The sequence below is a fragment of the Syngnathus floridae genome, chromosome 11, assembly GCF_059516105.1.
Source record: "Syngnathus floridae isolate MCC-2025c chromosome 11, RoL_Sflo_1.0, whole genome shotgun sequence".
NCBI classification, from domain to species: Eukaryota; Metazoa; Chordata; class Actinopteri; order Syngnathiformes; family Syngnathidae; genus Syngnathus; species Syngnathus floridae.
This window is the reverse complement of record NC_142423.1, coordinates 11086226-11108364: the sequence shown is the minus strand read 5'-3', so window position 1 is coordinate 11108364 and position 22139 is coordinate 11086226. Positions and strand designations below refer to the sequence as shown.

General features: G+C 43.5%; 2 protein-coding genes across 7 annotated transcripts in view; one reads left to right on the top strand and one right to left on the bottom strand.

Annotated features, from left to right (window-relative positions):
• The window catches only part of tafa1b (TAFA chemokine like family member 1b), a 113222-nt gene that overhangs the window by 89678 nt on the left and 1405 nt on the right, over nt 1-22139 (top strand). For both annotated transcript variants that reach the window (XM_088388769.1, XM_088388768.1), the window contains 11 exons: nt 2226-2382; nt 3057-3149; nt 7436-7566; nt 8445-8578; nt 9771-9888; nt 10016-10156; nt 10708-10795; nt 12342-12525; nt 18544-18625; nt 19690-19863; nt 19938-20810. The gene's annotated coding sequence lies outside the window, so the exon portion shown is untranslated. The remainder of the gene's footprint in view (nt 1-2225; nt 2383-3056; nt 3150-7435; nt 7567-8444; nt 8579-9770; nt 9889-10015; nt 10157-10707; nt 10796-12341; nt 12526-18543; nt 18626-19689; nt 19864-19937; nt 20811-22139) is intronic.
• On the bottom strand, nt 167-20072 carry tafa4b (TAFA chemokine like family member 4b). 5 transcript variants are annotated; one of them, XM_088388765.1, is made up of 5 exons: nt 12312-12553; nt 12014-12129; nt 8431-8586; nt 3097-3221; nt 167-957 (listed from the first exon to the last, which is right to left on the bottom strand). In XM_088388765.1, the coding sequence occupies exons 1-5, from the start codon at nt 12377-12379 to the stop codon at nt 946-948; spliced, it is 477 nt and encodes a 158-aa protein (XP_088244891.1). In that variant the 5' UTR covers nt 12380-12553; the 3' UTR covers nt 167-945. The 5 variants fall into 5 exon arrangements, with proteins under 5 accessions (XP_088244891.1, XP_088244888.1, XP_088244890.1 ...); XM_088388762.1 differs by lacking the exon at nt 167-957 and adding an exon at nt 19568-20072 and having other exon boundaries at nt 2840-3221; nt 12312-12443; XM_088388764.1 differs by lacking the exon at nt 167-957 and adding an exon at nt 12617-12650 and having other exon boundaries at nt 2840-3221; nt 12312-12443.

Below are 22139 nucleotides of genomic sequence, written 5' to 3'. Positions count from 1 at the left end.
ATATTGATGCAGAAAAGCTTTCTGGGGGGAAATCAGCGCTTGCGCACAAACACACCCGATTTCTCGTAAAGGTGGCTACAAATGACCCTCATTCAGGACGTCACTTTGCAAATAATCTTGTCCATGAGGAAAACGATAATGGTTCCGATAAAAAGACAACACAAGCTTGAACCTTTTATGTCTTATTTTAAAAGAAAGTGGAGATGTCACAGAACACGTTTTGATAACCACCAGAAATACGGGATGATCGAGATTTACTGGTTAGGATGGTAGCAATTTTCAACCACTCATACGGAAAGAGGCATACACATGTTTGTGCCTACTTTAAATGTCAGATGTTAGAGAAAATTTTCAAGTTCTGCAAGACCTCCATCGAGCGATATTGGGAATAACCAAACATTACCCAAAGGTTTCAACTAGTGCAAATACCACGCATGAATTTTTAATATGTTGTTATGTTCCTACACAGCAATTCCTAATTAGAACTGCAAATTGGCTCACACAAAACAGTCTTTGTGGCGGCGGCGACTTGACCCACAAGAGCAATTCCATTCTAATTTGCTAGTTATGAGCCGCTATCTCTTTGCTGCACTATATGAGCTCTACAAGTTGACAAAAAGCCCGCCCGCATCATGTCCAGTGGCTGGGCTCACGTCTCCACAAATGCTTAGTTGAAAGACACACTTTGAAATGCTTACTCGGTCTTCAGATTGGATTTCGATCATCCATAGGTTGGAAATTAGAGTCGCTTTTTGTCCTCGTGCACCCTCGGCAAGCGTGGTTGTCCTCATGCCCACCGCCGGGTACGTGGTTACGTTTACTGTCTTGTTTCATAATGGAGATGCTGACATCATATTTTCAACATGTTCTAGTAAGTTCATGTCTTCCACTCTTTCCAGATGGAGAGTTAATCGTACGCTGCCTCTTGCTCCAGTGGCTCTCTTGTTATCGTGTGACCTGAAAAGACAATGGCAGCGATTAAAGCAATTTAGCATTGAATGGAATGGAAACACATTTTTCTCTCACAGAGTTTTCGAACCAAATCCAAACAAATAGAGCAATGCATCCAAATGGTTGAAATATTACATTATACAAAGATGCCATGTTGACAATACTCTAACAGTACAAAAGTCATTCTTCATGCAAGAATGAAATTCTTCAAAAATTCCACTTAAACATCCTAAACGTATTATTATGACAAGGAAAGGAAATCTTTCACTACTAATCAGAGGTGGTTTACGTTCATGGTTTTCATTTATAAATAAATCAATAAATACATTTTGGAAGCCAGAAGAAGTCAAAACTTTCCAAATAGATTTGGCAATTTGCCGCTTGTGGCTGCTTTCAAAAACATTTCTTAACAAACAGCTGCTAAACTGCTTTTTAGTGTTTCTGCGGCAATGACAAGAAAAATAATTGTCTTCAATATTGTCATAATTTTTTTTTTCTTTGTCAGCATAGACTATGATACAGTCACCACCACCACAGGTTGCAGTTCTGTCCAAACATGGGAATGTATGAAATTAAGTTGAGATCTGCCATCTTGCAGCACATCCTTATTAAAAGTGTCTCCTTTCCTTCCTTGTGTTAAAACACATTCCTCGCACCTTTCAACAACACGCCAACGCTGCGTGGGAGTGAAGAGCCGCGGACAGAAATTGATAGGCACGTTGAATGCGATGTCGAGCTTGCGAGGGGAGGTCACGAGCGCAAGGAGATATGCCGGACAATAACGAGAGCCCTGCGAACGGTTGCCATGGAATCCGTGTCTGGTTGCAACCGACGTCGGTGACATCTGCCGCCGAGTCCCGCAAGTAACAGTTGACTGATCGCAAATCACCTCGCAAATGCAAATGAATGTCCGCGGATCCGATCGTGCTGATCGCTTGCTGACAAAACAGACAGAGGCAACAGCGTTGGGATAATTGTCCTATTGGTCCCGGAGTTGTCGTTAGGCTCGGGGTCATTAAATCCTCTGCCTCTGGCTGGTGCGCCCAGCGGTGCCTCCGCTCCTCAGTCTATCCTACTTACCAACTTAATTACGAGCCTTAATTGTAAAACCTCTGCGGAAGGCCCCAGTCATAATGCATTGTAATGAATGCGACAGATGTTGTGCCATCTCCTGAGCAATTACTCTTACGGTGCCGGCATCGTTTCCCTCGCAAGTCTTTCTCTTTGCACCTGCGTAAATCAAGCGCACCTGCTCTCCTTTCCCTGCCTCGCAGATACGCTCACACCCGAGACGGCGCAGATGCAAATTAACTCCCGCACGTCGGCCGGCGGCTTGTGAGCAGCCAAGGAGGAACCTGCGGCTGAATCTCAGTGTTGGAGTGTGCAGAGGTCTTCTCCATCCTGACCTCAGAAGATGCAGAAAGTTATTTTGTAAGTTTTCTCTGTGCTGACGTTTGACATCTGTGTTGAAACTTTAACTTGTCTGAGTCTCATAAAAATAGGTTCTCAAGTGAACAGATCATCAGATTTTAAAGAGGCTTTGTTTCCCAGACATGAATTCAGACAAGCTCTTATTATTATAGAGGAAAAATATCAATTCAGTTCAAGATCAAGGCCTATCTAGGGTGCATCAAATATAGTCAAAGCTGAAAGGGTGAATGTAATATATTTATGAAGTCTATTTTGGGAGGGACATTTGGAGGTAAGGTAAGGTTACGTGCTTTATAGGTCTGTACGCTAAAATGATTGCATCTGCAGGTGGCACCTTGCGAGAAAAGTTAAGAGATCAGGTACGCAGGGAGTATGGATGAAGATTAAAATTTATGCTTTTCCAAGTTAGTCCCGCGGACATGATCATATTAATCCACTGAGACCCTTTCTATGGTGTCGCCTTATTTTAAGACTATTGAAGAGTCAGCCTGCTCACTAAGTTGAAGTCTGATGAAATATGATGACGATTTTTGAAAGACTTGCAAGATATGCCGAGGTCACGTGATGTCATCCATGATAGCATTTCATCCTTTGAACTTGCAGGCGATATACGGTCCCACAAAATGTCGATCTTTATTTTTTTTTATTAAATACGCACAATTGCTTTCTTACAGCAGAAGAGAGACCGGGGAGGCAAATCCACACACAGCTCACCTTTGTGGTTTTGACTTTATTGCCAGTGCTGCAGGACCAGCCGGTCAAGTCAGGTAAGACCTTACATTCTTCTCCATCCATGCATGGCTGCATCTGGCACCACCATTTCTGGGCTACAATGGAGGCTGGAAGAAAGGAAAGGTGTGGGTGGGGGTCAGACAGATGAAGAGAGGGCAGAAACATGATGTTGACATGTTGCTATGAGCAAGTGGCAGCCATTACGTTTAACAGGCTGTTATGATGCATGAGCTCAGTGGCAGTTAACGGTTCTAAAAAGCAATGGCTGTGTAATGCTTGTTAATGTCTCCATTATGGTGCTGATGACGGTGCTTTGAGTGTTATTTAGAGCTAATGGCCTGTGAGCGCTGCTATTACTTCCTCGCAACTTATCCCAATGCCGGAGTGGAGTGGGTGGGCGCGGCCTGCAGCTGCCTGTCAAGTTCAAAAACAAACGGGCTTTCCGGCCGGGCCTGTGATGTCACGATTAGTTCAGACAGCCCCGGCCGGCCTCAACGGATCGATTTTAAAGAGATTAGAGCGGGAGTAGGGAGCAGTTAATTCGGAGAGCTTCACCTCAGGGAATTAACAGGGGATGTGTAGAATGAGGTAGTGGATGATTTCTGGGTTGTTGTTTTTTTTTTGGAAAACTGCTGAGATCACTCTTGTCATGTCTGCATGAGCCAAAATATATTTTTATTGCCTTTCATCTCCGGTCTTTAAGCTAAACTGAGATTAGCAAGTGCTTGTTTTAATTTCGTCGTTGAGGTAGTGTTTTGGTTTTTTTTTCTTCAATCAAATCCCTCTGCCTAAGACAGGGGTGTCAAACTAATTTTTTTCGCCGGCGGCATTGTAGTCATAGCTTCTTTCAGAGGGTCATTATGACTGTCAACCCAAATAAATGTATGAGCACCTCATATTATATACAATCAAAGCTACAAAACAAACTGACAAATACATTTTCAAATCAGACGAGCAAAAACTGGTCAAATATTAAAAAAAAAAAGATATTAAAAGTGAAGACAATTTGCAATTCTAGTAATGACACGAATTTGATGCACAATTTTTCTTCACGGGCCATTCACGGGAATTGTGGCGAGCCGTATCTGTCCCCCAGGCCTTGAGTTTGACACCTTTGGCCTAAGATGTCATATTCTTTAAAGATCTTCATACATACTGTCATTTTTTTTACCATTTTAGTTTTTGGGAAATGCTACATTTTAGTTGATTCGTTTCAGTATTTGTTTTAGATTGTTTTAATATATGGAGTTTTTTCAAGTGTCAAGTGTTTGAGCATATTGGAAGTTGGCTTAACATATTTGTCATGTTCACACTCAAAAAAGTATTCCGCTCAATGTCACTTCCTCAAACACAACCCAAATTTAAACACCACCGGATCCCAAACCATCAAGCTACCTTGTTTGCCAATTAAAAGAGGTCACACCTTAGTCACACGTCATCAACACTTATTTCAACGGTTGCTGCTCTGATGGTGGCTCTAAAACTTTCAGCACGAAAAAAGCTGTGCCAAACAAGAAGCTCGTGCTTTGCTGAGAGTGCAGGTGTTGAGGCAGCTCAAGGGTGTGACGATAGTTATTCCTCCAAAGCTCCTCAAACGTCTCTGAGGTGCTCTCCATGACACATATCGATGTGGTTTCAGGCTATGAGGCTGCCAACAGTTTTATGCATCATGCCAACATGTCAATCACAGAGTGACTGAATTCATTTCATAGATTTTCAATGAACGGTTGAGTGTGTTTAATTTCCAGAGTTTCCTTCTTGCAGCATCTGTGCTGGCATTTTCAATTGTAATGTTTGTGACATCATGTGGACAAAATGAGGAGTGCATCCACATCCTCGAGGCCCAGCCTGCTTGTGCAAAATTTGAATCCAATTCCAGAGGCACCATAATTGTCAATGATGAGTGATCATTATGAATTCATTTGTGAAACATCTATTTTGGTGACCCACATCTCAAATGTTGTGTGGAATGAAGTCTCATTCATACATTCTGAAAGCCAATCTATTATAATCATTTTTGAATATAATGAATGAAAATAATATCATCATTCATAAATACAATGCAAGTCATGTAAACCTATTTTTAAATTGATTGACCCTGCCGCCAAGGATTTCCACAAGAAAAGTTGAGCTGCCAGTTAAAATTTTCAAAATTCATGGTTGAGCATCATGTCCAAAAGCTTTTCACTGACTACTTTTCAATCTGCTTGGCAAAGTTGAAGTGACCCAAACAAAGTTTGAGGCGTGCCACAGACATAAAGTAACATACGTAATATTCCGTTGCCTTCTTTCAGTTTCTGCGAAGAAGCAGTCACAGAGTTCGAAAGCGTCTATAATCACAAAAGACGAGCCAAGCGACGAGCCGTGTCGTCATTCCTGTTTTCATATGAGAATAAGAGCGCAGCTGAACAGTCGTGGGAGCATCGAGTTGAAACCAATATCACATTTATTGGTCACAGTGCACAAGAGAAAAGGCTTCTGAGCACCTCCACAAAGTAAACATCTATTTTGAGAAGAAAAATAATAAAGAGCCTTCATTGAGGTCTGTGTTCGACCTTGGAAAGGTTCTGCGCCATTCTTGTTGAAGCCGTTATGAACGCAATGGGAAGAATATATGTTCTTCGTCTCGCATTCGTGACATACGCGTATGCTCTCGGTCACGACGCATCAATCCTTCCAATTGTTCAGCTGAATCCAGCTGACATTTGGCAAGACGACCGAGGGAAATAAATAACTAGCAAACTCTAAACAGGAGGGACCAAGATTCAAAGACCTTGCGAGGCAGACAATGCTGACTCACCCATGGTGCTCCTTCGGTAAAAAACAAGCCACCATTATTTGAAATGCTTGATGTGAATAATTAAAAGTGAACAATTAATCATCTGAGCATGTCAAAGTGGTCCAGGGTCAGCCAGTTTGCTCCCGCTTCAAATAACGACATGACAAATGGAATATGTCGTGATTCATTTGTTGAAAGGAACTTTTGGTGACCTTTAACCCTTATTATCACAAGAGAGAATACAAATAGAATGGTTTCATTGTGATTAAAAAATGAATTGAGTGACTGCATATTCGGTAGTCGGATGAGGACTTGGGGAAGGCGGAACGGCCATGTGCACTTGGGTGCGGGCGCCCTGAGTGTTTATCCATCAATACTTTACAAAGGGACTCTCTCTTGCCACCAGGTCATTACTATTTAAAAGAAATATGATGCACTTTTTTTGCACATAAAATAAGACAAGCAGCCAAAGGTATAGTCTGCATAAAACCCTCAGGCATCATTACTGACAAGCGCACAGTGATCCCGGGGTAGCTGGGGATGCATCTATTCTTCTTTCGATTATGATTTAGTAACACAGAGGAACCAGATGTGCATTACGAGAAAACACAAGGGTGGAGTAAAACCCAACCGGAAATGGATTACACAGCTAGACTTGAGCACTCACAGGAGGAAAGACGAGCAAAGTGACCAAAAAATGACCTGGAGTAAATCGGGCGCTTTGGGAAACAACAGCGAGCAGCATTTAAATGTCTTTCCTGTTGTGAAACACATCTTCACTGTTATTATTCACTGTTGTATTGGTCCGATATCGGAAAAAAAAAAAGTCTACATACCTAATTCTGCCAACTATTCTTTGTTTGAATAGTGAAACTTGACAAAGTCACTTCTAACATTTTGCATTGAAAGAAAGAAAGAAAGAAAGAAAGAAAGAAAGAAAGAAAGAAAGAAAGAAAGAAAGAAAGAAAGAAAGAAAGAAAGAAAGAAAGAAAGAAAGGTATGTATTAGTATTATTGGTATCGGACAGTACTAGGCTTCAATATTGGTTTTGTTGACAAAGTTTTTTTTTTTTTATTGTTTTTCAGCTGACCTCATGGTTGGCCTCACAAGCAAATGCAATTGTAAATATTTGACAGGTTTATCATTTTCAATTCACGGCCGAGCGAGCGTGAAAATCACACACCCCACACCGCAGGATAATCAATCAGGATAACCTTTCGTAGACATCGGTAAATGTGGCCTTTGCTGATTTTGATCGTAAGGGTTGCTGGGTTTGCCTTTTACTTTGTCAGACAGCACAATTATCACTCGTCTTGTAAAGTCAACATCTAGGCTTTTTGATGACTCGGGAAAAATAAACAATAGTTTATTTGGAGAGTTTCATTTGAAAAAACTTTGGCTGGCTGTAATGAGGCTGCAGCCGGTAATAGGACCTGCTACCTTTTGCTCCGCTTTCAGCCGCATCAATAATGCAAGTCCATTTATACCGCGGTTGTTCGGCATCGGGCTGGCAACAGAGTGAAGTTCGTCTCTCTCCATCAGCGGAGGAGTACGAGAGAGGCCCGCATGCGCTTCCGAGGGCGGATCGTTTGGAACTGCCAACCCGGAGGTCAAGCACGATTCACCAGATGAGTGCTACTGAGCACTGGATTTGGAGGCAGCGAGATTGAGAGGTTAGACGGCAATCAATCGCAAGCCCCAGTGATTAAGATTACGATCCATCCATCCTCTTCGAGAATAATTTAGCCCTGGCAGACTTTTAGTCATTCATCCTGTGTATTTGCTTCTGATCGCTGTCCTTCCTTCCTATCATGAATCTCCACCCAAAATCTCATATTATCTTTTATTTATCTTCCATTACAGAAGAAATCAGTGTTGCCACGGTTGTCTGGTGTTGTCATTATCAATGCATTTTGGCTATTTAAGATCTCATCATAGAGGTTAAACAACACATCTAGTTGTTTATTGGGTGAAATCGTGTTGAAATGAACAAGCAGATGTGGTACGATTGGAATCTAAATGAGAAAAGCACCTTCTGCTGGTCTCATGATGGAATAGCATTGCTGAAATTTATATATTTTTTTGCTTTCCTTATTCAGTGATTGTATCTAAAAAAACAATTTAATATTTTTTAATGAGATTTTTAAAAAATCATGCTTATTTCTTGATTTTATATACATGATAAGCTCTCCAAGTGTGCCATGCATCTTCGACAGACCCGAATCAAATAAGATGTTTAGCCTGAAGTTAAAATGTTTGGTTTTGAGTTTGGCTGCTGCTGCTCCACCACGATATTTGAAATCTCCTTCCAAATTGCACAAGGGAACAACGAAAGGCACAAACACAAAGATTACAAAATCCATGGATGAGTGGGCAGAAATAAATTGATTTTGAAGATAAATTACTGTGAGCTATCGTCCATACTTTAAAATGAAGTAGCAGCGGAGCATTTCATTTTTTATTTATTTTTGCAGTGCCTGATGCAGTGCCTACTTTTTACCTGCTGCTAATTGTCTTTTTTTTTTTTTAATCTTTACCTTCCACACATGAGGGTCTTGCTCTGGTGGTGCCAGCGACTTGCCCGGGGAAACAGGAACACTTGACGGTTTGGGAGCGCTCCTCGATCTTATTCTTATTGCAGCAGCGATGGATGGCCACAACCTCGCATGTCCCCTGCTTCACCTGGTAGGAGACTGCACACACACACACATATATCAAGTTCTTCACATGCACCCAGCCTCTAATTTGCTCCAAAGCTGCTTAGAGAACTTCATCAAGTTAATGATAACGTCCTTCTGGTAGTAATGAGGTCGATGGATGCCTTTCAATGACCATTTTAACAGAACACGTCTTAGCCTGAAACCAGATCTCATCATGTCATGCTTCTAAAATTGGAGTTATTTCTTTCCAGTCCAACTGGAAATGTGTAAAGCACAAATGATGGGTCAAATGGTTTCCAAAAAGGGATTGCCAAGGACTTATCTTAAGGTTTATTGTGCACCTCTTGGCTTCTCCAACATTTCCCGAGCAAACCCCGCAGGCGACACAGCAACCAATAAGCCTCTTTGCAGCCTTGGCAACGCCAAGGCGAGACTGAGCCATGAGCTCAAGTGTCATTTATGTACGTGACTTTACACATACTCGGCAACTTTTGCCGCTCAGCTCAACGGGGCTTTGCCGGCAGACACCAAAGTGCACAGGAAAACACAAAGAAAACCTCTCGCCGCAGGATCTATTTCTGCGGGCCGTGGCCTCACTCGTCTTTTCTGATTTAAAGTGTGTTTGTTGTCTTCTCCACCGAGAGCCATTATTGATCCCTTGCTCTCAGAGTGCCCCTCTGATATCATACCTGCACTTTCATTAACCCCCCCTCACCACCACCACTACCACCACCACCTGAATGAGGCTGAAATTCATCCACGCACATATGCAAAAAAAAACTTGGATGGACAGATTTCAATAAAACAACTTCTATTCCTATATTGGCAATTTTCATCTATCGTGGGTAGGTGTGGAAAATTGCCGTAAATGGGGGTTCACTACCATCTTATTATTGCACTGTAGGGAACTTAAGATGGAACCCTGCCAAGTTTAATTGAAAGAAATTATATAGTAGTCTGGACTAGTCAGATACAGCATCTTGTCCAGAGTGCTGCTCCTGCCTCTTAGCAATCATCTATTTCAGATTTATGCGTCGGGAAGCTCACTCTCCTGCTAGGCACGTAATAAGAGTGTGTCTAATGTTGCTAGGCACGTAATAAGAGTGTGTCTAATGTTTCAATCCTGCCTTTAAAGCACTCTGTTATGACATTACAAAGTAATAGAGCATAGCATACAAAGATGAAGAGGTTTCTCAAGCATGGCCAAACGTTTACAGTCCCGCCGAGTACAAATGGAGTGCGGGAGAGAAGGAGATGACAAGCGAAGCGCCGCCGCCAACAAGCCGAGACATCTTCAACTGATGGCTCAGCCGAGCGTTTGCCATACGGACGCAGGTGAGCAAGAATGTCATGAAATTGACCAAAAAGTTCTTTTTTGCTGTCAATAACTGACAAGACAAGTATCCTACTAAAGTAGTCCTAACAGCTTAAATCCTAATAGTTTTTTTTGTTGTTTTTTTAGTCTGGGACAGTCCTTGGGGTCGAAAGGTTGTGAGATCTATCTTTGTTCCATCTCCTCCGCACCCGGCCATAAATCCTCCCGACGTTATCGATGTCTAACAGGCCCACCTCCGACCTGACCTCACTTTATGCTAATTCTAATGTGAGTCACTGTGGCGGCCTTTGAGCATGGCCCACCTTTGTAAATTACGACATGTATGCTGCATGCATGGACACGCACACATAAAAGTACTTGAAAGTTGTGCGGCAAGATCACTTGTGAGTCGTGCCGACCGCCTCTCCTATTTTTCATCAGTCATGGGTTGTGTATATTTAGCATACCACACATTACCTCCTCCATGCGTGGAATCCGGCTTTACGTGACATTTGTACAGTGAGAGAACTATATTTGTTGTAGCAGCCTTTAAGACAGACTAAACTACTTTCATGGGTGATTAAAATAGGGTGGTTATTTAAATTAAATGCTGATTTATTTATTTTTTATTACCCTTTGACTCAATGTAGTTCACAAAACCACACAATGCATCTCATGGAAAAAATTGTGACTGAGCTAAAACATCTCAGCATAAACTACTCCAGCATAACATTTTTTGACTTCTGAAGCCACCTCGTGGTGGCTGATAGAACTTCAGCTGTGATGTGTGATCCAACAAATGTCTGCAATCCATTTATCCGTTTTATTTATTGCTTAAGGGTCAGCGGTAAATTGGACCCCATCCCAGCTGACTTTGGATAAGAGGCAGGATCCACCACCATGGACTGGTTGCCAGCCAACTTCGAGGTACATATAGACAAACAATTTACACTCACATGCACACACCTAAGGACATTTTTTTAGAGCCTTCAATGACAAAGCCTCCCAAAAATGAGCATACGATTATCCATCCATTAAAAATAATGACCAAAAACACAGCCAATTAGTTTTTGGACTGAAATCACTTTGTGTTTAAGGCTAATATTTACAACTAACTGACTTTAAATCTCAACCAATTAAAAAAAAATACTCTAAGAGTTGGTTTGGGAGCGACTTGTCTTGTTCCACAATGAGGGTGACCAAGGGGGGGTGGAGGGGGGGGGCACCCGTGACCTTCACTATACACAAGGCCTGCAATTAGTGGTGTCCCTGCCGTAAGCAGGCTGCCTCCTCTCGATCAAAAGGAAAACTAATACCATCACTCACTGCCCAAACTGCAGGCCGGTCACATTTCGACTGCAAATAAAGGTCACCTTCCAAAACACAAGCGGCGGCAGTAAAGGAACCGAGAGACAATTAAAGCAAATTGTCATAATTAAGTGTGAGAACGTGGTGACTCGAGAGGTTTTTGCAAACAAGCAACAACCGTCCCCGAAGCCACCACAAATTCATTATACGATTCATAATAAGATGGACTTTTGCTGCACAGTCAATAAAGAGAATAGATTTAGTTGACAGGATATGTTGCAGTAACTGAAGAAGTTATTTGAATGAAGGGGTCTCTGCGATGCACGTTAATGTTAGCACTGCTAATAATTAGCCGGTATGCACTCGTGAGATATTCCCAGAAGCAATGGACTGAATGTCTCCAAGGCTTTTCACTAGATCAGATCACAACCGCACTGACAGACTTGTGTTGACAACTCTTGACAGCTTAAGTGCCATTTGTATCAATGCAGTAGACTCGTTCGCAACGGCGGCATTTGCATCCGAGCTCGAAAGGAGAAAGCTCCCCACATCAGGTATCCCATTTAAAACTCTTTTACTCAAATAAAATTGATATTTAATTGGGCTGCACATTCTACTTTGTGCCATGAAAATTTGAAATGTAAGGGACCGTGTGTGTCAATAAAGTCTCACTCACATTCTGTCAAGAGCGGGATGACAGGGAGATTAGCCCAGGCCCCGCTTCATCAGGACCGGGATGGCTCAGCCTTGAGAAACATCTCTCGCCGCCACTCTGACAGTGTAATTAACCTCTTGCGGTATTTGTGAAAGGGGCTCAGTGCTAGATCCAACGCGTACCTGTCGATCCCCGGTGGTTGCGGTTGCCAGCGGCCACGGGGGTGACGCAGAGCATCGCCAAGGCAACGAGGTAGGCCACCACCAAAGGCCAAGCTGATCTCCTCCACAGTTTCATCCTGCGAGGAGGGAGGAGGAGGAAAGTGCAGAGATTAGAACCTAAACATAGAAGGAAAAACACAACTTTTTCAGCAAGTATCAACAATTTGTTTGCATCTTTATTTACTCACGCATTTTTACGGTTGTTTTTATAACGTACCAAATAATATCATTAATGCTCCCCCTTAATATGTCCTTTTACCTGTTTGCCTTTTTAATTGGTCTCTTCCAGCAAGTAGCCTCTCTAAGAACGCCAAGCCATCGTTGCATCCATTCACACGTTGGCTCTCCTCTTCTTCCACTCGCTTCTCCTCTCCTCAACCAGAAGAAGACCCTGGAATTATTAGCAAGTACAAAGTCAGAGAGGCCAGTGTGCCCGAGAGCTCCTCCATGGCCTCCAATGGCATTATATGAAGGTACACATGTTCACACACACACACAAAGGGGAAGATACCATGTGAAGGTCTGGATTCTGTCAGATGTATTGTTTACACGAGGTTCACCTACCCCCAGGCTCAATGTGATCCCCACTCTAGATATCATAAAGCTTTGACTCTATCTTTTATACACGTGCTCAAACAGATGCTGTGCATACGTGGGTGGTGATGGACGTGATTTGTTTGAATCTTTCATAACAATGAGTGTACATAACCCAAAAAAAAAAAAAAGACAACCCATCACTCAGGTGGCCCCAAAACCACAGATGTTGATGAAACTCTCTCATCACTCATGCACATTTGGTCATGTTACACACATTTGCACACATCCTGTTTGCAAGGTAAATTCAAACAGAGAGTTGTCAGCAGGAAAGATTTTCCCGAAATCCGAGTGAGTGGCAAGATCAAGCTGGTTAAATTCGCATCTGCCTTGTATGTGTGTCAACACACTTCTTTTTACAAAGCGACTAACTCAGCAAACGGAATGAAAAACAACAGATTCACATTAATATCGAAATGTCTCCCCCTCTTTAAACCTTCATTATTCATCATGCCTCATTAAAATTCAGCTCAGCCTCCCTGCACATACTCGGGAACTTGGGAGGAAACGTGTCAGCTTCAACCGAACGTGAGCGGTCCACGTTGTACCACTGACCCCTAGCGGTGATAAAGGGAACAGCGTCAGAGACAGTGAGCTGGGCTTTTGTGGAGAGAGAAAAAAAGAGATAGATGGATGGAGTGTGTAGAAAGTATTTGAAAAAGGAGTGTGACACAGCAGCTCTGAGTGAATACAAAATGTGACAGTGTTTCAATACTATATTGATGCGTGACATCGAGAGAGATGAGTGGCGAAAAATGTGAGAGGTATGACAGCATTGGCCTCGAGAGCAGGAGAGAGAAAGAGCGAAAAAGGGTGGCAACATGTAAGAAAATGAGAGGATGATAACAAGTGTAAGATAAAATACACGTGCAGAAAATGAATGGCTTCCTTTTGCCTTTGTTGCCCTTTAACAGGCAACCCAGCTGTCACATTTATTATGGGAAGCTGAAGTTTTGTCTCTACTTTGAAATCTGCTGTATTTTTTGTACTTAGAGTATTTTTGTGTTTTAGATTAGCACTAGTGTGCGTGTGTGTTTGCATATGTTCCATTACTGTACATTTTATCGAAATATGCAATCGGCGTGTGTTGGGTAGCTGAGTGATTAAGCATGCTGCATGGAAGCACAGTAGCCCATTTCTTATTCTCTTTTTAAAAGCGGGGCCATGGCTTGCATTTTTATCAGGTTGGTGCTTCACTCCACTCGTGTTCAAATCTTAGCCTCCACTTGCGCCACCATCACACTCTTTCGGTGCAGTCATGACACACGAGTGGCTCATTGACATTCCATGAGACAATCGCATCTCGGCCACAAACATACAGTAGTATCTGTGCGCCCCCGCATCCCAACAGCGTTATCTTTTATACTGCCCAGGAATTCCCCAAAATAAACTTAGGGTCTTTGTTTGTATGTGTAGAGAGTAATAACTTAACCAGCAGTCTGAATCTGCAGATCAGACAAACAAAAAGCATATCAGTGTAAAGTGTATCTCCCTTTAGCTGGGAAGATATTGAAAATGAGCACAAAGCCTCAATGGACTGACGTGAAATATTTCACATTTCTGCAGATAGTCAAATTCGCTTTGAGTTATGAGCTTACAGACAGGACATTTGTTTGAAAAATAGAAAGATGATGATAATATCTTGAAAGATTTTCTTTCTGTAAAACAATCATTTATTGAATACCTGAAAATAAATGAGCTAATGTGAAACATCCTAGAAATCTGTGTTCAAAATGAAAACAAACTACGGAGAAGAAGAAAGCTGTCACGTGACAAAGTGTTATCGTTTGAAAAATTATAAATCATCCAGAGGCTCGTGATAAGTTACTGTTGTTTACATGCCTCCGTCCAGAGGCACACAAATACAAAGTGTTTCCTCCAATAAAGCAACAAATAATTAACTACAACAATCTCACTGTGGTGAAATGGTCGAATGGGGAGAACAAGGAGGGGGGGGAGTTGTGAGTTTCTGAATGCAAGAACATTACCTGGCTGCGTTATCGACTTTCAAGTCCAAAAAAATGGCATCGCCACAGAGGTGCCATTACAACTCAGCTCGGCGGCCTCCGCTTTCCATTCTTGTTGCGCAACCTGTCTTGTTTCAATGTAGGGTTTTTAACTCAGGTTAAGGTTTCAAAGTGAGGTTTTAATCTAGTGGTAGGGTTTTAAACTTGGGTTAGGGTTTTTAAAGTATGTTAGGGCTTTAAATTTGGTTTCAAAGTAGGGTTTTAAACTTGAGTAAGGGTTTTAAACCAGAATTAGTGTTTCAAATTCGAGTAGAAACTCGGGTTAGACTTGTTTGTCTTATCATCTTTTAATAACCTCTCCACTTGGCGGAGGAGAGCGCACAGATATAGGCCGGTGTTTGTTTTATGGCAGGAAAAAACCCGGACACTAACTGGCTAATAAACACTGGCTGGCCGCTAGCACGAGCTCAACCGCAGCCCGGTCCCACGTTTCCTCTTTACACGTTTGTCGATTAAAGCTCAGACAGCCGGCGTTGGTCGTCATAGATCAGAACAAGCTCTTCTGACAGACAGAGTGCGGGCCAGCGCCGTAAATCCTGCGCACTCTAATAAAGCAATAAAGGGCCTTTAAATGTCAGTGTCCCTCTACGGCGCATGATGGATAGAAAAGGTAGAAAGCAAAGCAGACACTCTGAGATGACGATACGCGCCCACGCACGCACGTCAACATCAGAGCACAATTGATGCCTTTGTTATATTTTGACTCTTTTCTACGTGTTGCCTCCTATGCGCTGTTTAGATTTAGAACAAAATCCATGAAACCTTACGTCTGCACTCAATTCTACGACAAAATGAAGCTGTCTTCACAAAGACGCCGTAAAAACAACTATTCTTTCTCCAGCCGAATCAAGCCTCCAACCAACGAGCGTAAAGATCAGATACAAAATGGATATCTGATAGTAATATTAAATATAGTGCCGCTCTACTTGGGTGTCAATTTCCAAGCCCATCTAGTTGTTTGCGTCCGTATCGAACAGCAATTACTCTCCGAGGCTGTAATGATGAGTCTATCGAAAGTTGTAGCCAAAGGTTAATCTGTGCTCAAATTAGAATGATATTTTCTGATGAGTCGGCGATTCTCACACATTGACTCCCCCCCCACTCCATAGGCCAACGCGGATGAACCCAAAGGCTTCTCGTGGCTTTATGTAAGCGGGGGAAAAAAAAACCCGTCTCTTTTACAGTCTCCATGCATACACGCAAGGAGACGAACCCACGACTTGATTCTGTCGATCCCCTCTGCTGCTAATGATTAGTTTGTACGTGATTGTATTGATTACCGTACGTGTCATGCCTGTCAACTGAAAAGGGCCAAAGGAAAAGTCAAACTTGACAGACAAGGAAGAGTGGAGTAAGGGCAAGATAAAGCTGAGGGAGTGAGTGGTCAGCTTGGTGGAATGTCAGAGAAGAGCGAGCGAGAGAGAAAGACAAAGACAACGACTGACACGGAGCAGAGAGCGAGAGCAAGCCTGATCAATTGCTCATTTTACAAAGTCACTGAGACGTGTCAGTAGTGTGTCAATAAGTGAATTAATTTGTCTGGGGGGTCTCCCAAGCATGACACCTTGTTCACGCCGCTCCTCTGGGACAATTGGGCCCTCTAACCCTCACACACACACACACACACACACACACGCAATGTCACCAGGACGCAGATGCCGAAAAAAAGCAGCTTACGCATTAATTGTAGTCCAGATTTGTGGGAAAGTGCCAAATCAGCAATGTTGATGAATGCGGAATAACAGCGCACACGCTCGTACACGCGCACGCTTCACCAAGCTGCTCTCCTTGGGGGACGCTGCTGCACACCGCTGACTGACATCAGTCAGCCACCTAGAGAGACCTTCCATCACTGGCTGCCTGCTGTTTTCATTACAAAGCCATCACCTCCAGCACACACACATACACACATTAGGACGCACACACGCTTTTACACAAACTCACACTCCCCTGACAGATTCCCCCTCAGTCCTGACTACCCATATTCGTCTCCGTTGAAGATTTTTCTCACACACCCATCCAAAGGCAGCTCCCCCCGAGGTCCTTTTCTGCCCCTCCATGTTGTCGTCTCACCTCCCCCCCCCCCCCTCCACCTTTCATGCTCTGCATCTCCCACACTTAAACCCTCCTCATTGTTAGACGATGGACGCCACAGGCCCCAGCTTCACCGCGAACAAACACACCTGACCGCAGAGCTTTTCATAAACCCACGTCGTGGCCGCCGTCTCACGTTTATCCGGCAGCTGCCAGAGTGGGGGGGTCAAGTGGGACGCGGCGTCACGCAGGCTGACGCACACTTTACTATCCACACGGGCATGAGGAGGCAGCAGATGCCAGCAAGGTGATAGATAGAGCGCCGTGGGAAGAGACGCTGCCTGTTCAATTACAATCATTACGATCACTTAGGGAGATTTGTCATGGTCAAAGTGAGTTGGAGCTGTGGAGGAATTCACCTTGAGGCAGGTGAGAAGGAGTCCACAAAGCTGCACACGAGATGACAGAACCAACAGAGACGCAGGAGTTTCATAAAATTAGTCAATTCCTGGAGTTGGCCTTCATCTAGCTCACGACGTTTTTATGAAATGAACCCGAGCCTGTCACCAAAGTAGAATGTGTGGCCTTTATTGCCTGCCAAAGCAAGAACTGAACTTTGGCCCTTTTCCTCCCAGGAGTCATGACCTCTGTCTAATTATGGTCATTGTGGTTGAGGTCGAAAACACAAGAGCGCAAGGCAGCCATCGATTTTATATCGCTTCTTCTTCTATTACAACCATGCATCTCCTGCACGGCAATGGTGCTGCTCATTTCTGTACATTTCTCGGGGATGAGCGAATTCACCGCTGGTGAATGACGCCTGTCCACATACTGAGAGGATCGAGCGCCACCGCCATGAACAAATGGGAGTCCTATCTCCATCTTTCATGACAGAACCCCACCCCCCCTCCCCCTTTTCGCCATCTCCTCTCACTCAGGAAGTCTCCATTCATTACAGTCAGTGTATCTGTCGCACTGATGTCACCCTAATTCATTGAGCATCGCACACACACAGACGCTCATCTCACACGCCCGGTGTTTGTGTACATGTCATCGCATGCCTCTTGCAAAGCTTATTTTAGTCTCTACAGCTCCTTTCTGTCACCTCCCATGCCCTCCCTGCTGCCGCCTTGCCCTGCCCGCTCATGCACAAGCGCAAATGCACACATCGCACACATTGCCAGGCAGTCATCCTGAACAGCCCTCATGCGGGGAAGGAGATCAGGAGGCTGTTGAGACATGGAGCACCAAAGGGCCCGGAGGATGGCAAGCTGTCCCATTGCTGGGAGATGAGGGAAGTGGGCTTACAGATGAGAGGATAGTGAAACCACACACATGGGAGGGGTGGGGGGGGGTCTTATCCATGCAGGAGGTTGAGGCAAACAAGGCATGTGGAATCAGAAATACAAAATTACCACCAGTCCAAAAAGCATGATACAAATCAAAACATGGCATGATGAGGACAATGAACTAAAAGGAATCAGAGAAATAGGAGGAACACCTGAACAAGACAGGAATGGCTTAGAAAGCTGATTTGTAGACGCAAGGGATCGTCGGCTTGACACAAAAACTATTAATTGTGAAAAAGGTACACGAGGAAAAATTTTCAATCTAATTAAAACCAAAATAACCAACACTAAATATCTTGCATCTTATTGTAGAGGAAATGATTGCAAGTGTGCTGAGGAGCATCATTTAGACAAAAGTAGTCCTTGGCCACCATGGTGTGACATTTAGGCAAGAGTTGATGATTTTTGCTATTGCAGCAAGGCTTGCTTCCTACCCTGGTTTTCACAGTGTAGGATGAAAAGTAATTGAGTTTATCTGTGACTATAGTTCAACGCCGGAGCGATGGAGAAAGGTCGACAAAAGTGAAGGAGCCATCCACCGATGCACAAAGGCAACCCTCCTCTTGCAGGTGTGTGTGTGTGTGTGTATGACAAGGTTGGAGAGCGTAATCTCCTCAGGATTAAGACTGCTGCTCCCGTGTTAATGTGACTGTCAATGCGAATTAGGTCCCTGGACCGATCCTCTCCATCCTCTTCTCCCCCACAAGGCCAGCCCTCTCCACCACCTTCCCCACTAATGACATCGCTCTCCGTGGAGTGTCGCGTGGTTGAGACAATGTGTGTGTGTGTGTGTGTGTGGGGGGGGGGGGGGGGGGGGGGGGGGGTTAATTACTCGCTCTCAATACAGTACAAATTGCAGAGGCTAGCAGCAGGACAGCAGAGATATACGCAGACAATGAGGAGGAGAAACGAGGTCGGGGGGGTCTTGCAATTAAAACACGATTACTGCGCACATTAACATGCAATGAAGCAGAGAGAGAGAGTGCAAGCTGAGTGCGTGAATTTTCGTCCAATAGAATGTGATCGTATATTCTGCAACACCCCCTTCGTGCCAGCAGCCCCTCATTCGGCGTTCATGTATGCCCCACGCAGCTCCGCGCTACTCGTCCGTCTTTTGTGTGTCTATTCCCAGCAGCTCATCTCGATCCACGCAATGAGGCAGCTGAGTCAAGCCGAGTCGAGCTCACGTCACTCAATGCTTAGGAGAGTGGAAGTCGGTTTATTTAAGATGCTTGGCGTGGATGGACACGTCGCGTTCGTCTCACCCCCCCGTGTCGTCCGTGCACAAGCCCGCGACCCACGCTCAACACAGTCGAGTGCGCTTTTACGCACGGTCATTACGCGGATGCGTTTTTATTTGTTATTTGTGATAATTCACCAGACTGCGCGCACACAAACGCAAATGAGAAGTAATATTGTAAGTAAGCAGCCTAACGACTGTGGGTGAATTAGTCAGCACTCCGATCGTCTGTTTCACATTTAACCGAACAAATGAAATAAAATAAACTTACCCGAATTTATATCGTGGAAAGCATGACTGCAATAAAGTGAGGATTATCCAGGAGAGACTTAACTTTTGCTTCAAACTCCAATGTTTTTCCTCACAATCCTTTCTTTCCTGTCTCCGATCCAGTTCCTGGAAAACCCAAACGCACCGACTCAGAGGGGAAGAAAGAAGCTCGAAGAGTCCGCGCACAGGAACGGGCAGCTAAAGCCGGTTCAGACAACCGCGACTTCTTGGAACAGCAACGTGCTCCGAATGTGCTCAACTCACAAAGTCCCATCCCAACCTCACATTGAGGATAAAGTCAGTCAAATAAGTACGTTTAGTAGCAATAAAAAAAAAAAAAAAAAAAAACACCAAGCTGGTGTGTGCTTTAGTTTTAGACCAACTCTCCGCAGAAGTTTGAGTCGCTTTGTGACAGCCTGGCAGAGCCGCCCAGAAGAGTGATGGCAGTACAGTGGCGCAGTGGCGATAGTTGCGCGCTCCCTTCGCTCCACCCGGCCATGCAGGGATCGATTGGTCATGAGAAGTGAGACGCGTGCTCCGTCCTTCCCATTCAGAACACGTGCAACAGTGCCCGCCCAGTTCAGCAGAAAGTACACCCCCTCGACACACCACCCCAGCCCCCCTTTTTTTTTTTGCCTGCTGATGTCATGGAGTTTGCAAGAAGTAGAGGGGCATAATTCAGAACGATAAAGGTGGATAAAGGAATCTTGTCTTTTTGACAAAAGAGATAAGTAGCTAGAAAATGATCCATGATTTAAAGGTATCATCATGTGTTTCTATTGTTTACCACTAGAGAGCGCCCGTGTTAGAAAGTTTTACTTTTAACCCTATTATGTCCTAGGTTAAATGGAGCCATTTCAAAGTAAGCCTTATACATACAGGCCATTATGACTAAACCTAACCCGTCATCATTATCGTCACATCATTTCCCACCTCATTTCCTTCTATGGATCATGTTCCATGCACATGCTGTGTAGATATTGATACCAGATTGTGAAGGGTGTAAATATAAACCACCCTTCCACACCCCTTGAACAGGATTTAATGATGGCCGCCTCTCGGTTACAGTACCAAGAGACTTACTGAACAATTATACCATCCCCTGGAATATTCTCGTGTGTTGATGCTGATTGATTGCAGGGTGTTGGATATGCGGGCCTCTTAAGACTGAATGGAGGTCGATGCCTGCTAATGACCGAAGGTGATGAGTATCCAATCTCATTGGCAGAACTGCTTGGTCCAGGGTAAGTGACTTTTTGTGTGCATACATATGTGAGTTTAGAATATTTAAGTGAGAGAAATTAAATTAATATTAAAAAGTGCTGAACTCTAAAACAGTAATTTAAGTTGGAATAAAATATAAATATTGACATTTGTGGCAGCAGTGTTAGTTAACACAACAAAGCAAGCAAGTAAGTTGTTTGGTTCAAAACAAATTTCGGAGTTTCTACTAAATTCTTCAAGTTTTTGTAAAAACGGGAAAACCATTACATTAGCCAAACTTAAAATATTTTTGGCAAAATGCCAAACGTTAAATGTTATCATAGTTCACTCAACCTTTTTTTACTATCTAGATTACAGAGATACAGTTTTGTTCACAAAATTTTCCCCCGACGCCAATAAATTGCGTTTCAGCACCACGGACAGCGCCAGCTGCCCTGTCACTGCGCCTCACTCCTCTGCGCCTGCATGTCAAAGTCACATCTAGGGAGGAGACGAAAACATTTCAAAACCTTTGGAAAATGCCACCCAGCTTTGCGCAACTACCTTAAAATGTGTTTTCGACAAAATGGTGTAATGGACATATAATGGAAGCTGAAGCCTATAGCACTTATTTTTTTTTCTACCAAAAAGGGCTAGATACAGGAAACCACATTATATGTGACCACTTTAGTTAACAACAAAATTCAATTTGCATTCCCTTTTAAAATCCCATTACATAGCCAGCTGTTAGATTTTGCTAGGTATTCATTTCATCGGGGTACAAGGTTGGTCAGGAAAAAACGGTTTCTTAGGGCCCCCTACTGTGTCGTGAATCAGGGATATAGCCTCTATTTCTACACTCCCATAATCGAACAATTTTCACCCAGAGGGAGCATTGCGGGTTAACTGTTGTTGACTGGAGGGATATACCCCCACCTCGATCGATACTCCTTCGTTAATCACCCTCAGATGTATATACTTTTTTTTTATATCACGGAGATCTGGAAAGGCAATCGATGCAGGCTCATCAGGTTGTAATTCATTCCAATTCATTGAGTTTTCAAGGTGTTTAAAATAAGATCATTAAGCTGTTTGTACTGCCGATGATAGCATAATCAACAACTAATGGGAAAGTTATTATCAGGATGTGTGAACTAATTTCTACTTCAAATTGGCAAATTTGTCAGCACATAAATGACTTTGGTCTAATAAGATCCAAAAAACAGCTTGACTGACACTCCGCTAGAACTTGCCAGAGGAGAGATGGAATATATTCTGTTGACGTGAGGTATAGAAACTAAAAAAACAACAACTAGGTATTGATTTTAAGCAGTCGCAAAGGTTAATGAGTGCAGGCATGTCAGTTCCTC